Source organism: Phalaenopsis equestris, unplaced genomic scaffold (assembly GCF_001263595.1).
Source record: "Phalaenopsis equestris unplaced genomic scaffold, ASM126359v1 Scaffold000333, whole genome shotgun sequence".
In the NCBI taxonomy this organism is placed as follows: Eukaryota; Viridiplantae; Streptophyta; class Magnoliopsida; order Asparagales; family Orchidaceae; genus Phalaenopsis; species Phalaenopsis equestris.
Window position 1 is genome coordinate 373385 of NW_018164775.1, and position 15355 is coordinate 388739.

General features: G+C 36.4%; 1 protein-coding gene across 3 annotated transcripts; it reads right to left on the reverse strand.

Moving 5' to 3' along the window:
- Window positions 1-550: 550 nt before the first annotated feature.
- Window positions 551-14269, reverse strand: LOC110025814 (pentatricopeptide repeat-containing protein At3g59040). 3 transcript variants are annotated; one of them, XM_020726473.1, is made up of 7 exons: window positions 14132-14269; window positions 13594-13906; window positions 7061-7351; window positions 3017-3265; window positions 2116-2240; window positions 1385-1483; window positions 551-1296 (listed from the first exon to the last, which is right to left on the reverse strand). In XM_020726473.1, exons 1-7 carry the CDS (start codon window positions 14179-14181, stop codon window positions 615-617), a joined length of 1809 nt encoding a protein of 602 aa, XP_020582132.1. In that variant the 5' UTR covers window positions 14182-14269; the 3' UTR covers window positions 551-614. The 3 variants fall into 3 exon arrangements, with proteins under 3 accessions (XP_020582132.1, XP_020582134.1, XP_020582133.1); XM_020726475.1 differs by lacking the exon at window positions 14132-14269 and adding an exon at window positions 14039-14094; XM_020726474.1 differs by lacking the exon at window positions 14132-14269 and adding an exon at window positions 14021-14076.
- Between the last annotated feature and the right edge of the window lie 1086 nt (window positions 14270-15355).

Below are 15355 nucleotides of genomic sequence, written 5' to 3' on the forward strand. Positions count from 1 at the left end.
AAATTTTAGCTTATGTGACAGGTAAAATTAGAGGTAGTGTCTTAGATGTTTTGGTCACATGAAACGTCGACCATCTGATGATTCGATTAGGAGAGTAGATGTTTTAGATTCGGCTTGTGTAAAGAAAGACGAAGGTAGACCTAGGAAAATTTGGGCTTAGTATATAAAAAATGATCTTAATTTACGAGAGCTAAATGAAAATATGACACTAAATATGACCCAATTAAGAAAAATGATTCATATAGCCGACCCCACATAGTGTGACTAAGGCTTTGTCGTTGTTGTTGTAATACTTTGAATTTTTAAAAACAATCTTATTTTATTTTAAACTTACCAAATATATTGTAATCTAAATCAAAGCATAAACCCAAAAAAAAAAAAAAAAACAGCAGTTATCCAAACAGCCTAGTAGAAATCAAACCCAACCCCACCCACCCCCTTTTTAATGCCATGCACCTTTACATCTTTAGAAAATGATCGGCACATTCCATCAAGATGACCATACTTTGACAGTAAGTACAAAAGAAAGTCACAAAACAACATCATTTCAAGTTGAAACACAAACATCTGCAAGAATGCCTCAACAAACAATTTTTAAGAATTCATTCACCACTTTAATTTTCACATTCAGAATCAAATAATTGTTTGGCAACTAAAAGTTCTTCCTTTTCTTCAAAAGAAACAAAATCTAAATCCTCATCCTCTTCATCTTCCTCCTCATCATCACTATCATCCCCAACATACAGATGTTTACTTGTCCCCCTTTCCATGAGACAAACCTTAGCTTCCTTGTCACCAAACGAAGGCTGATCTTCAACTGTCCCTTCAACATAATCGCCATCAAACTCGCCGGATTTCCCGCCCGTTGGCTTGCAGATACCACTGGCCGTATTAACCACGAGCTCATTCGCTTCCTTCTGTTCTTCCGGTGTTTTTGCAAGAGACAAAAGAATGTTCTTTGCTTTCTGGTCAGGAGGGAGCCCACATCTCCTCATCTCCTTGAACCAAATAACAGCACTTCCAAAATCTGAGTTCTTACCATATGAATCCATGATGATAGTATATATTGTTTGATTAGGTTCAACACCTTGCAGCCTCATTCTCTCATATACACGCATCACTCTTTCAACATTATTTGCCTTTGCATAACCTTTCATCAGCGTTCCATAGACAATAGCATTAGGTTTTAAACCATCTTCTTTCAAGCGGCGGAAGAATTTTTCTGCTCCATCCATGTCAGAAGCATTGACATATGCGGCAATCATTGTTGCGTAAGAACAGAGATCTGGAGTCACTCTGTAAAATAGAAAAAGTGAAAAATGATAATGGAGAACAGAGAAAAGTTAGCCTTGTTATGGATGTTGAGAAGGGAAAATGGCCATACTTGTCTCTTCTCATGCTCTTGAAAACAGTCTTCGCTTCCTGTAACATCCCAGAAATTGCAAATGCGTCCAGCAAAATGTTGTATGCTTTGCGTGTTGGCCTGACAATAGAAAATATGAATCAGAAGCTACAGCATACAAGAATGGGTAAATTGCATACCTAGTACACAATTCTTATGTATTCACATATCTCACGTAACTTTGGTCTTTTAAACCTATGTTATAATAGAACTATTTTTGATGTGATATTAAATATTTGAGTGCTAAGTGTAAATATAAAAGTTTATGTGATGATAGAAATCTGAAAGAGTGAACTCGTCAAAATGACAGAAAGTCACGAGCATAATGAATTTTGTCATTGTCATTTACCCCTTTTCTTTTAGTTTATTCTGTGTAGAGGATGCATATGATGACAACTACTATATGAATAGACTGTGTTTTCTAGTATTTTGAGTAATGTGTTATCATTAGTTTATCCCTTTTGTCATACTATTTTTGAAAAATCCGACCATGTTGCCATTTGTGCACCCATTTTACAAATGTAATTGATAATCACATTCATACAATACTTCGTTTATAATTGGGCCCATGATGACTTTATATGCTCAAAATAAAAGACACCTTCGGAAATCATGAAATCTACAGCAGATAGGAATAATGATGTATAAGAAGAACAAAAGTAGTATCCACAAATAAAATGGTCTGAGTTAAAAGTAACCGGAAAAGCAAGCACCTGACACCAGCACTTAGCATCTCCTCAAAAACAGCCAAAGCTTCATCCTCTCTCCTGGCCTTCCCATACGCACTGATTAGAAGTGTATAGCTCACCACATCAGGTCTGAGCCCGGATCGTTGCATCTGGAGAGGCTCATTAATTTTAGAATTTAAAGGGGTGTTTGGGATCACTTTTGATTTTTATTTTGTTTTGTTTATGTTTTTATTTGAAATGAAACATACCATGTTATAACATGGTTGGTTGTTTTTAAAAACACCCAAAACAACTTTTAAGTGTTTAGAGTATTTTTAAAAACAAGCTAATATATTTTGTAAAAAAAAAAAAAGGAAAAGAAGGAAGAAAAAATACAGTAACCAAACATATTTTTAAAATAAAAACAGAAAGGGACAAACAAAAATGATCCTAAACAACCCTAAGAGACTGGAACTAGAAGACAGTGTTTGATGAATATAATCTAGCAATCCGGCACTCAATTTTAGAATTAAATCCCTTTTTCTTTTAGAAAAGTTAGTCCGTTGGCTTTTTTTTAAATGAAAATGACGAACAATTATAAACAAACAACAACATATGTGAATCTCATCTCCCCTCCCAAGTCCGTACATTTCATTTTTTCTGTCAAGCTGCTATCATGCATTCAGAAATATCAGTCACAAAAGATGATTTTACGTCTCAAATTCAATCTGCAATTTTTTTTTTCTAAAAATCCTGAAGGTTTAATTTCAGTCACTTATATTGTGTTTGCCTCCATAAATAAACCCCTAAATAGTCCCACAATTATTCATATATGGCCAATTTAATCCTGAGGCATCACATTTCTTAAGCAAATATCCGGTTGGGAATTGAATCGAATTTTGTTTGAAGAAAAGAGGGGAACAGAATGCTGAAAGAGTTACAATACCTGGTCATATATACTCGAAACCTCCTTGTAGCTAGTTTCAAAAGACATTAGGCTATTAAAGCTAACAGTACTTTGTGGAATCCCCTTTTCAGACATTTGGGAAAATATTTTACGAGCCTGGTCGTAATTGCCAGCCTTTCTGTACATGTAAATCATCATATGGAACATTTTCTGGTCAGGCATAAAAGTTGCCCTCTCCTCACTCAAAAGATTTTGGAAAACTGCTGCAGCTTCCCCAAATTTGTTTGCCTGTCATAAAACATCTATGTCGTGTTATTAAAAAAAAGAAAGTTTCATTTAGAGTTAAAATGATAATCTTCATAATTTACTTGGAGAACTTCAAAACGATATTGTATCATTCTATAATAACAATGAAAGAGGTTTAGTAAACTATCATTTGCAGGTCATAACAATAAGAAGTGGCCAATTTTTCTTTTCAATAAAGCATTTATCAATATTAAATCAAACATGAACTAAAACTACTCCAAACCTTGAAGGCCAAAATAGCACATAACAATGATTATATTGGAGCACCATGTGTTTAAGGATACAATTTCCTGTTAACTTGTGCCAAAGCTCGTGTTTTGAAGAACTCTAGTAATTAACAAATTGCAAAATCTTTAATAAATTCAATTAATTTTATATAAAGAGTGTTGAGAAATTAGGGAGAAGAAAAACTAGGAATCGAGACAAATCCAGAAGAACACACAGAGATTTACGAGATTCGACAAAGATGCCTACATCCTCAGGAGCAGAGCGGCGACTTTCTTTTTTCTTTTCATTCTTTTCAATATTCAGAAAAGAGTACAGAATACAAAATTCAGCTTACCTAGGGTTACAGACAAGACATATATATTATCATATAGTATGTTATGTAATTACTTAAATTACCCCTGTACCAAACCGCGGTGTGTTGCCCCCCGCACCCCCAACCCAGATAATGAAACTCCCCAGATTTGACAGATCCTTCCGCTCCACTCCGCTCGTGGGCTCTACTCCGCTCCAGCATCTGTCCCATTTATGGTATATGAGTCATACCAACAAATCTCTACCTTGGCGAATATCCAACCCCTTAGGAGAAATACATATATCCAACAAATCTTCACATTGGCGAATATCCAGCCCTTTAGGAGAAATACATATGCCTAACAAATCTCCAGTTTGGCGAATATCCAGCATCTCAGGAGAAAATACATCATGGAGTTTCTTATGCACTAGTGTAGGTTGGGCCACCATGCTTCCGCTGCGCCCTCGCTCCCCCCAACCCACTAAATTCCAAGAGACACTTCTCTTCAAATCCAAGAGATATCTCTTCATTCCAAGAGACTCCAAATTTTGGTATTATGAGTCATACCTAACAAATCTCCACCTTGGCGAATATTCAGCCTCTTAGGAGAAATATATCATGAAGTTTCTTATGCACCAATGTGGGTTGGGCCGCAAATCTTTTTAAATAATTCCTTAATTAAGATTTCCTTAATTAAGTTTCCAGAAAAATAACTTTCCCTTCATTAAATTTTCAATAATTAAACTTTCTTAGAAATCATTTTCCTTAAACTTCCAAGAAAAGCTCTACCCCTGCTTTCCAGAAAAACATCGTTTTCCTTCTCAAATAAGCTTCGTTTCCGCTTTCCTTCCAGAAAAACTCCGCCTCCGATTTCCTTCCAGAAAAAAATCTTTCTTTTCCCGAGTGCAAAAGCAGAATCTCTTTCCTTGTCTTTCCTGCGTCTTGAAAAATCTTCGCATGCAGAGAAAAATCTTTGCGTGCAGCAAGATTTTTCTGATTAATAGTAGGAAATTTCCTTTATTGCCTCTAGAGAAATCTGGAAAATATCTCATCCAAATTTCTTCTCCGCAGCAAAAAAATAAAATCGGAACTTATTTCCTTCCAATTTTCTTCTCCTCCTCCCACAAAGGAATAAAATCGGAACTTGATTTCTGTTTCAATTTTATTCTCCGCAATAAGATCGGAACTTGATTTCCTTCCAATTTTCTTCTGCCTTCAGCAAAGGAATGAAATCGGAGCTTTCAATTTTCGCCTCCACTCCAGGCTAACGTAGAACTTTCCTTTTCTGCCTGTAGCGACTTCGCCCGGCGTCGAAACCTCTCGTCAAATCGAAGCCCGTCCGAACCGCTAAAGCCGAAGCCGCGATTCCTCTGTTGCGATTGCGAACGCCGCGATTCCTCTGTAGATCTCGCCGACTCCTTCCTGCGCCTCTGTCGATCTTGCTGACGCCTTCCTACGCCAAATCCTCCGAAGCTTCGCCGAACTCAATACTATTCGCGCGCGCCTGGTGTCGCACTTGAAGCCTTTATGGAAAAACCCTCGTCTTCCTGCCGAACCATCCGAAGCCCTCTTCATCTTCGAACTTCCTCTGCGCCGAAATCCGAACTGCCGCGAACCTACCGCGAACCTTGCCGAAATCTTCCCTAGCTGCCAATCTCCTCTGCCAAAATTTTCTTTATTCCTGCGCCGCCGAAATTTTTCTTCCCCGCCCTCGAACCAGGCTCTGATACCACTTTTTGAGAAATTAAGGCGAAAAAAAACTAGGAATCGAGACAAATCCAGAAGAACACACAGAGATTTACGAGGTTTGGCAAAAATGCCTACATTCTCGGGAGCAGAGCGGCGACATCTTTTTTAATATTCAGAAAAGATTACAAAATACAAGATTCAACTCTCTCAAAGCAGCTTATCTAGAGTTACAGACAGAACATATATATAATAATATAGTACAATATGTAATTACTTAAATTACCTCTGTACCAAACTGCAGGGTGTTGCCCCCGCACCCCCAACCCACATAATGAAACTCCCTCGATTGGACAGATCCTTCCGCTCCACTCCAATCGTGGGCTCCGCTCTGCTCCAACATCTGTCCCATTTATGGTATATGAGTCATACTTAACAAATCTCCACCTTGGCGAATATCCAGTCCCTTAGGAGAAATACATATACCCAACAAATCTCCACCTTGACGAATATCGAGCCCCTTAGAAGAAATACATATGCCTAACAAATCTCCACCTTGGCGAATATCCAATCTCTCAGGAGAAAATTTATCATAGAGTTTCTTATGCACAAGTGTGGGTTGGGCCACCACGCTTCCGCTGCACCCTCGCTCTCCCCAACTCACTAAATTCCAAGAGACATCTCTTCATTCAAAGAGACTCCAAATTCTAGTATTATGAGCCATACCCAACAAAGAGTAATAAGGTGGATTTCCTTTTATAAATTCTTTTTGTGGAGGAGCAACTAGCCCAAAGCACTTACTAAAATCTTGGTTCTTAGACACCTTATTTTTGTTCCATAATGTAATAAACAATTATAATTTTTTTTAAAGATGTTTATTAGTCATAAACATTTGATAATAAAACCTCGGACATTGCAATGAAATGTCATTTCCTTCATCTCCTTTTGTAAATACAAGGCCAGCCAAGGTTTACTGCAAATCAGGATGAAAAAAAATTTCATTTTAAGAAAACTAAGTGCAAAGCTCAATCGCACATTCCATACATAATTGACCAAATCATTAAGTAACATCTGATTTTTATTTATGAGAATTTCTTTTTCTACTGTTTTTTTATTCATGTAAGTTTTCAGTAGTATGAATTTATTCATTTATTAATTTTTTTAAATTCAACGCCTTAAAACCTCCTTGTAGGTTTTATTGAGTGGATTCAGATTATAAAACTCAGAAAAGGAACAATATAAAGATTGATCTGATTGTTTGTTTAATATTTCAAGAGTCCCGAGACTCCTTATTACTACACTTGGGGCATGTGCAATTTACCTAGTAGCATATAGCATTATAAGATCTTTGTGGATCTACCAAAATAGGTTCTTGTCAGAGTTAATATTAGCACCATATTGCAGAAACTGCTAGGAAACATCAAAAGAACAGAAAACTAGTTCTTGGAATCCATGCTTCAATCAGCATATATAGCATGATTTTCTTTAGTTGTTTCACTTAAGATGATATACATCTTCTGATCAACTACCAAATACTAAATTAAAAGAAAACAAATGGGGATAAGGATTACCTCAACGAAAGTTTTAAGAATGATCTGATATGTTACAGGAGATGGCTCAGGCCCTGATGATTTCATCCGGCGAAAGATAGCTTCGGCCTTGCTGTACTGTCCAGCTCTTCCATATGCTTCCATCAAGGCTGTGTAAGATATTACATTTGGAGTATAGCTTTTCTTGTTCATATACTTGAGGACCCGCTCAGCCCGGTTGAAATCCCCCGTCTTTCCATAAGCTGTTATAAGCATTAAAAAATCCATCTCACTGAAGTCCCACCAATGCTGGCTCCTAAGCCATTCAAGAATCTGGAATAAGTAACAAAATGTTCATATAAAATCCATATAAAGTGCATTTTTTATCACATTGATGCTTCTTCCATCAGCACAAAACACATCTTTAAGCATGTTTAGAATACTGTGTTAACAAGATTGATGCAGGATAACCTTGGAAAGGTTAAGAAGTGATAATTGAGAAGGTAAAAAGACAAATATTACAAAATATAATAAGATAAAAAAGCTTACTTCTTGAACAAGAAGATTCTCTCTCCTAGAAAAGTGCATTCTCAAACCTAATCAAAGATCAAAATGCTGAACTGAATGAAGAAGTGACGTCTGAAAATCCACAATAAAAACTTTAACATGCTATAAACTATCTCACATGATTTAGAATTGCCTTATTTATATAGGGAAGAAACTAACATGTTAAAGATATTCCTAAAAAATTTTCTACTATAAGCACAAAATTCAAAATAGGTGATTTTACCATAAATTTATTGTCATTATTATTGGATAAGAATTGTTCATAATGTTGCTCTATTATTTGAGCAATATTTAGCTTTTGAATTCCAAACTTCTTAAGCTGCTATGAATAGGAAACTGAAATAGAGGCATGAAGTTTGCATGTGTTTGAAAGCTAAAGGTAATTGCTTTCGATAAGAGGAAGGGATAAAGCAAGAGAGGTTTAGGCTTCCTTAAAGAGGTCTATGTTAATAACAATTGAAGGAGGAAGAAGATACAGGAAGATGAAACAGGAGAAGAGAACCCAACTTTTACTTCATATCAGATAGCTAAAAGGTATACATGGGATAACCATCATAAACGTAAAACAGAAGCAATATTCTCTGCATTAGGTGGTTATGGATACTATACGCGTATACCTATAATGATGGAAAAACGTCCTACCGTACTACAGGTGATGAGAAGCATTAACATATACCCGAACTAGTGATGCTGATGTTACCCCGCCTACAAGCTGAAGGTCTCACTAGTGATCTGAAACTTGGAGCGAAGGGGTTGAAAACGTTGCTTAGGCAATGATTTAGTAAAGATATCCGCCGGTTGATCCTAGGTATATATATAATGTACTTGAAGATGATCAGACCGGATGTGTACTTGAATGAAGAGGCAATAAATTTTGATGTGCTTTGTGCGGGCATGGAAAACTGGGTTATTGGCAATGGCCATAGTTGATATGTTGTTACAAAAGAGAGCGTCGACTATTCTTGGTGAATGCACAATTTCACAAATAAACTACAAAGCCAAATAAGATCTGCGGTTGCAGCAGCCAAGGCCCGGTATTCAGCTTCCGTGGAAGAGTGAGCAACTGTGGGTTGTTTCTTGACTGTTCACGAGATTGATGTTTCACCAAGAAGGTACAAAAGCCAGTAACAAATTTTTGGTCAGATGAATCTTCAACCCAATCTACATCGGAGTAAGTTCAGAGTGTGAGGGGAGCAATCAAAATTCTGAGAGCAAACCCAATGGAGCCTTTTAGATAGTGTAACATGCGTTTGAGAAGCTGATAGTGAGAGGCCAGCAGTTCATGCATATGTTGGCAAAAATAATTGACGGCAAAGGAAATATCCGGTCTTGTAATAGTAAGGTATTGAAGGGCGTCAGCGATTTTCTTGTATTTTGTTGGATTATCATAGGATTCATGGTGAGTAGTAGTTTCAGGCCATTTTGCGGGTAGAGGGGTTGCTACAAGTTTGGAGTCTAGCATTGCCTTGTTTTGTAGAATCCGTTGGAGATATTGGTGTTGAGACAGATACATGAATTCTTGCGTGTGGTTCACCTGGATTCCCCAGAATTTGGATACTTGACACAGATATTTGATTTGGAAGGTAGATTGGAGCCGTTGTCTGTGGCTTTCAATAACAACAATGTTGTTTCCTGTGATTACCATGTCATCTGCATAAATTAAGACAAAAAGTTTGTGTCTGGTTGTGGAGGAGAGCAGCAGTGATGGGTCAGATTTACTGATATGGAAGCCCCGTTTGATGAATGGTGTAGTGATTGTGGCGAACCATTGACAAGGCAACTGTCTTTGGCCGTATAATGCTTGCTTGAGTAAACATATGTGATTTAAAAATTGAGGATCTTTGAAGCCTATCGGTTGTTGCATATAGATGGTGTCTTCAAGGCTTTCATGCAAAAAAGGCCTTAACCGCTGACAACTGGACTAAAGGTCTCAGAATAGTTGACCCCAAATTCTTGGTTATAGCCTTGAGCTACAAGGCAAGCCTTATACCGAGCCACGATCACATCATGATAGAATTTGGTACAATATGTCTAGTGACACCCGAGAACCACCTGGTTTGGAGAGAGTGAAACTAAGTCCCAAGTAGCCTGCGCTTGTAGAGGATTAAATTCCTCAAACATGACATTTCTGCAATGAGGTAGCTTGACAGTTTGGGTGTATGAGGTAATCCTTGGATTTGTTGAGCTAGCAGGAGCGATGGATGTCAGTAGAGGTAGGAAAGGATTAGTCCACTGCTCAAGAGATGAGGGAGGTAGGGTAGTGGCATTTTTTAATGGAAAAATGTTTTCATGGAATATTACATGCTTAGATATCACAATCTTGTCACGGTTGTAGTATTTGAATCCTTTGTGTGTGGAGGAGAAGCCAAGGAATACACATGGAGTAGATCGAGGTGCTAGCTTATGAGGCGTCATATGCTTGAGCCATGGGTAGCAACGGCAACCGAACACTCTTAGATGGGAGTAGGTTGTAGGTTGTTTGTATACTCGTTTATTGGGAAAGGCAAAGTTCTTGTTTTTTGAGGGATACAATTAATTAGATAGAGTGTTGTTTGGAGTGCATCAACCTAAAAATTAAATGGAACGGAGGCGTTGTGGAGAAGTGCTCTGGTGGTTTCAATTAGGTAATGATGCTTGCGTTTGGCAACACTGTTTTGTTCTGATGTATACGGGCAAGTAAATAGGTGAAGAATGTCGTTGTGGGATAAGAAAGAGTGAATGATGGTGTTGTTGTATTCCCCACCGCCGTTTGAGTGGAGTATACAAATGGTTGTTTTAAACTGAGTTTTGATCATCTTTATGAAGAGTATACATTTCTGAGTTGTTTCAGATTTATGGCGCATTAGGAATAACCAACAAAATTTGGAATAATCATCAATAAAGACAACATAATATCTATATCCTTGATTAGAGAAAATTGAGGACGTTCCCCATACATCCGAGTAAATAAGTTGGACAGGTAAATAAAAACGCAAAAACATTTTAGTATGTTAAGCAAAGTATTTACATATGATGTGTGCTATACATTTCACAGCATTAGAGTAATGGATTATTTTCTTAGTTTTGCTTGAAGATTCAACACACACTCTGATAAAAGAAAACCAGTAAAGGCACCTGAAGTTTTTACATAGCTTGTAAAGGAAAACAACCGCGAGGCCCGACTCAGTTCTAAAAATTCACTATATGTTGATGATTACAAAGACACCTTATCCCATAAGTGGGAAAATGTTACAAAGTTTCCCGAATAAAAAAGTTGACGTGCGGATGACCTTGTTGCAAGGAACGGGCAACGACCGATAACAATCAGCAGCGGACGACACGGTAGACGACGGTTGGTGCTAGTTGATGGCTTTCGACGAGAGTCATCAATGGCCTGCGGAAGTTGACGGCGGCAATAATGATGTTGTACTTCAACTTATTCTCAAAGCTTCAAGTTTTTGCTCAATTCTCAAGCTTTTTTCCCCTCTCATGAAAGGGGTGAGACTCTATTTACAGAGTTCTGGTTGCAATTAATGCAAGAATATGAACCATTTTGATCAGACGACTCAGAGGCTCTCCTCGATCAGATGACATTTGATGGACATTCAAGTGTTTTAATGATGTCAGAATTGAGCGATCTTGGGTTCGTTGGATTCGTCTCACTGAGACGCTCAATTCAATTATAAGCTCATCAAATTTCACATATATTTGACCTTCCAAATGTGTTTCAAAATCTTCAAAAAAGTTTAATGTCGTGATTGGGGCTTTTAATTTGACTCAAATTGGACTAATTTTTGTATTATTGATTTGACTCGTGATTGAGGCTTTTTGTTTTAACATGTGGCATTTGTTACAATTACAAATCTTACATGACAATAAGTTTGTTAAAATTGCAAGAGCAGAGTTTTTCTTGGAGATGCGGTGGAGAATGTTCAAGTGAGGATGTCCTAGTCGCTTATGTCAGATGAGTGGATCTTTAATAGTTGTAGCAAAAGATTTATGAGGTACTTCCATGCGAGAAGTGGGAGCCATGGTATGAATTGAGTATTGCCTTTCGAACTGTTGCCGCGAAGTATTATCCGAATTGTCTGAGGATAAAAAATATAGATATCATAATTAAAAATGATGGAAATGTTATTATCAACTGTTAAAAATGATGAAAAATGATGGGTTCCGCCTTGAGTGTGTCATTCAGTTGGTTGATCTCTTCACTACACAATAATGAGTAGAAATTGTCTAGGTCCATAGGTTGTAATTGAGTCCGTATGGCTGTTTAGAATGATTGATATTGCGCCAGGAGTCCATTAAGTGTGTAAAAAATCACATCCTCATTATCTAAGTGACCTCCAACAGCAGAGATGTTGTTAACCACTGTTTTGATTTTGGCTAGAGATTTCCATAGATTGAGTGTTCATTGTCATAGTGTGGAGCTAGTTTTTAAGCTGAATTAATTGAGATATGTCAGTAGGTTGGAGGCACTTGGAGATTGTCAGCCATACTTCTGTTATGGTCGACAAAGTAAGGATGTATGATAAGATGGCCGATGAAATAATTGAGTAGAAAACAACTGTTAGGTTTCGATCCACAAGAATCCACATAGTGTACCAAGGGTTGAGGGTTCAGGTAGTGTCTACAGAGGTAAGGAATTGGGGCGATCAAGGATTGGTACCATCCAGATACACCAAAAATCCATTGGCAAAAAAAAAATTTTGACAACTTGGCCTTTCTATGGAGGGTATTTGTTGGAGTAGAGTTGAGTATGAGTAATATTCTTAATATTGCTCATTAGGAATTTGAGATTAGGTGGAATACCAGGATTGCTACCTACTTGTCCATCTTTAGTGGAAGAATTACCCCGAGTTTCAGATGTTTGTAAAGATGCCATTGCTAACACTGTAGTATCCGATGCAAAGAAGAATCGAAGCTCGTTAGAGCATAATTGCTCTAATAACATAATAACAATTAAAGAAAGAAGAATATACAGGAAGATGAAACAGGACAAGAGAACCTAGCTTTTACTTCATATCAGATAGCTAAAAGGTATATAGGGGATAACTATTATATATAAGTAAAACAAAGGCAATATTCTCTGCATTAGGTGGTTATGATACTATATGCATATACCAGCAACGATGGAAAAAAGATGGTGGTCCTACCGCACGACAGGCGATGAGAATTATTACCATATAACCAAATTAATGATGCAGATATTATATGTGGAGATCATCTTATGAATTTAGATTGCTTTGTATATTATTTATCTTATTTGGCTTTTGTAATTTATACAAGATATTAGGACATTTTTGTGTTTGATTGGCTTCGAAAATTTGGGTTTTTTGTTGTTAGATTGGGTGCACCTGGGGTGGGGATGAGAGCAATTTGTTCTCAATCTTAATTTGGATTGGATCCCCTTTCCTTTCTTGTGGACAGCTTGTTCTAGTCAAACAGAACAAATTTTGATGTCTTCATTTAGTATTTCATCTCTTTAATCAACTTGGCACAGATGCTCTTATAGGAATGGAAGATTTTTTTTAATATAACAAACCTCAAATAAACTACAAAAAATTGTAAATAATCTGCTAATAAAATTAATGTCTAATAACATGGAATATTACAAGTCTAACAAAATATAATGAAATTTTGGAGACAAAAGAACTCAAATATCAATAACAAAATTAAAATCTTATGTCCTCAGTCAAGGTGAAAGCTCCTGAAATACCAATATATCCAATCAATGCAAAGCTGCCAACACAGGCAAGTGACAAGGGGATCATCGGATTTCCCAAAATTAACAAAATCCATGTTTTTAAATGCAGCTCATAGTTATTTCTAACGATAACAAGATATCGCAGCAATCAGCGATCCTTATTTCTCAGCTTGGCCAATCCCTGACAGAAACAGATCTTCATCTTCTTCCCTTCCCTTCCCTTCTTCCAGATGTATCAAGTCAGTGAACATACCGTCTCCAATCAAACAAGACCTTGACAAAAAGGATTTGCAGAAAGAAAGGGCTGTATTGAAGACCATACCTCACCAACAATGCCCCATTTCTTCAACTGCTTAAATCTCACAAGGGTTCCAAGAACAATATCTCTAGGAAGTGCCTGCGCTTTGGTTCTTTGAATCCTAAGAACTTGCACAGCACATCCCTGCTCTTCAATCTCCCTCATCATTCTCCTCCAACTCTTTTGCTTTGTTTCTTCAGCAGCATCCTTAAAAACCTCTTCTTTCTTCCTCCTTTGAATGAACTTTCTCGGAGCCAGCATGCCACGAGCAAATATCTCCAAACTAACATTGGTTCTTTTCCTCTGCGGACATGGCTTCCAGTATACTTTTGCTTCGCTGAACACAAATCACAAAATGCATCAAAGATAATAGATACAAATCAGATGATTTTGTAAGCTTCCAATGTGATTGATTATAAAAAATAATAAGAAATTGAGGCCTTAATTTAACTCTTTTGCCACTCAAAACCTAACAGATTATTGGAGTTCTCCACGGAATGCAGCTACGAGGAGATAGAGAAGTTCGGCCAAAAGCAACAAGTGGACAGATGATGAAGCTCACCAAAGATTGGAAGAAAACGAAAGCAAGGAATGAGAAGCAACTGCTTCCATGGGCTTGAGGAACGGCGAGGATTCGGTGGCGCCACAGAGTGGAGCGGAGCCTTATCGGAAAACCTCCCGCCCTTAAAACCTAAGGGCTGTTTGGTTGCAATTTGCAAATAAGATTAAATTAATTCTGTAAATTTATGAAATTCTTAAATCTAATTTAATTTAAACCCTCAAAATTAATTGGCACATACTGATAAATTTTTAAGAAAATATTTAATTCTTTTTTTAAGAGTTTAAGTGGTTAAAATTTTTAGAAGCATATCTCTGTATAAAATATAAAGTCCATGCTTCAATTATATCTTAAAAAAATTATCATATTATTTCTAATATTTTTTAGTGTTAAAAATATAATATTATATTTTAGTGATATAACTATTTAAATGTAAGCATAATTAAATACAGAATATAAGAAATATTGTTATTTACAAATCATGTTTTTAGGTGATTTTTTTGAACTATAAAATTGATGCACTTATGCATGTCACGATCAATTCATTGTAAATTTTATAAAATTAAAAAAAATATAGGTTGGAGTTTTATCATGACATTTAATGTTCGAGTGAGAATTTTAAAAATAGCTAAAAAAGGGGTTTAGTTTGTAAATAGCAACATTTTAGGTGCGCCTCTTAAATCTGATCAAGTTAAATTAAATATTTTAATTATAATCATACTGATAAATAATTATATTTATTGAACAAATTAATATTTATAATAAACTAAGTAAATTAAATATCAATTTATCATTTATTAATTAATAATGAATTGTTTATTTATTAAACTAATTTATACTTATTAAAGTTTTATAAAATAATTTAAATTAATTTGTTTTTTTATTAACTAAAAATACGTTTACGCATATATGACGATGTGACACCAGACGTGCCGTCGAGAATAAAAAGATTGCAATGTCATTTGAAGTAAGAATTTGAGTACTCAACATTGATTATTAGTTCTAGATTTTAAGATGCAAAATTATAAAATAAAAAATAATATGCATCATCGTTGTAAAATTAGATGGGTATTTTTAAAGTCCTAAAATTTTCTCCTCTCTTTCTCTCTTCCACTTGAAACCCTAGCTGGTTCTTCCCTTCTCTACCGGTTTTACCCAAAGTCATCGCCTTGGTGATTGAAAGTCGGCGATACATGTTGCGGTTGTTAGAAAATCATGTTTGAACTT

Excerpts from the sequence above, each read along its gene's own strand:
- LOC110025814 (XM_020726473.1), bottom strand. The coding sequence starts at position 14,181 with ATGGAAGCAGTTGCTTCTCATTCCTTGCTTTCGTTTTCTTCCAATCTT. Across the intron at positions 7,352-13,593 it reads AATGGGGCATTGTTGGTGAG|ATTCTTGAATGGCTTAGGAG; the intron begins GTATGGTCTTCA and ends TACTTATTCCAG. Across the intron at positions 1,297-1,384 it reads AAGAGCATGAGAAGAGACAA|AGTGACTCCAGATCTCTGTT; the intron begins GTATGGCCATTT and ends TCTATTTTACAG.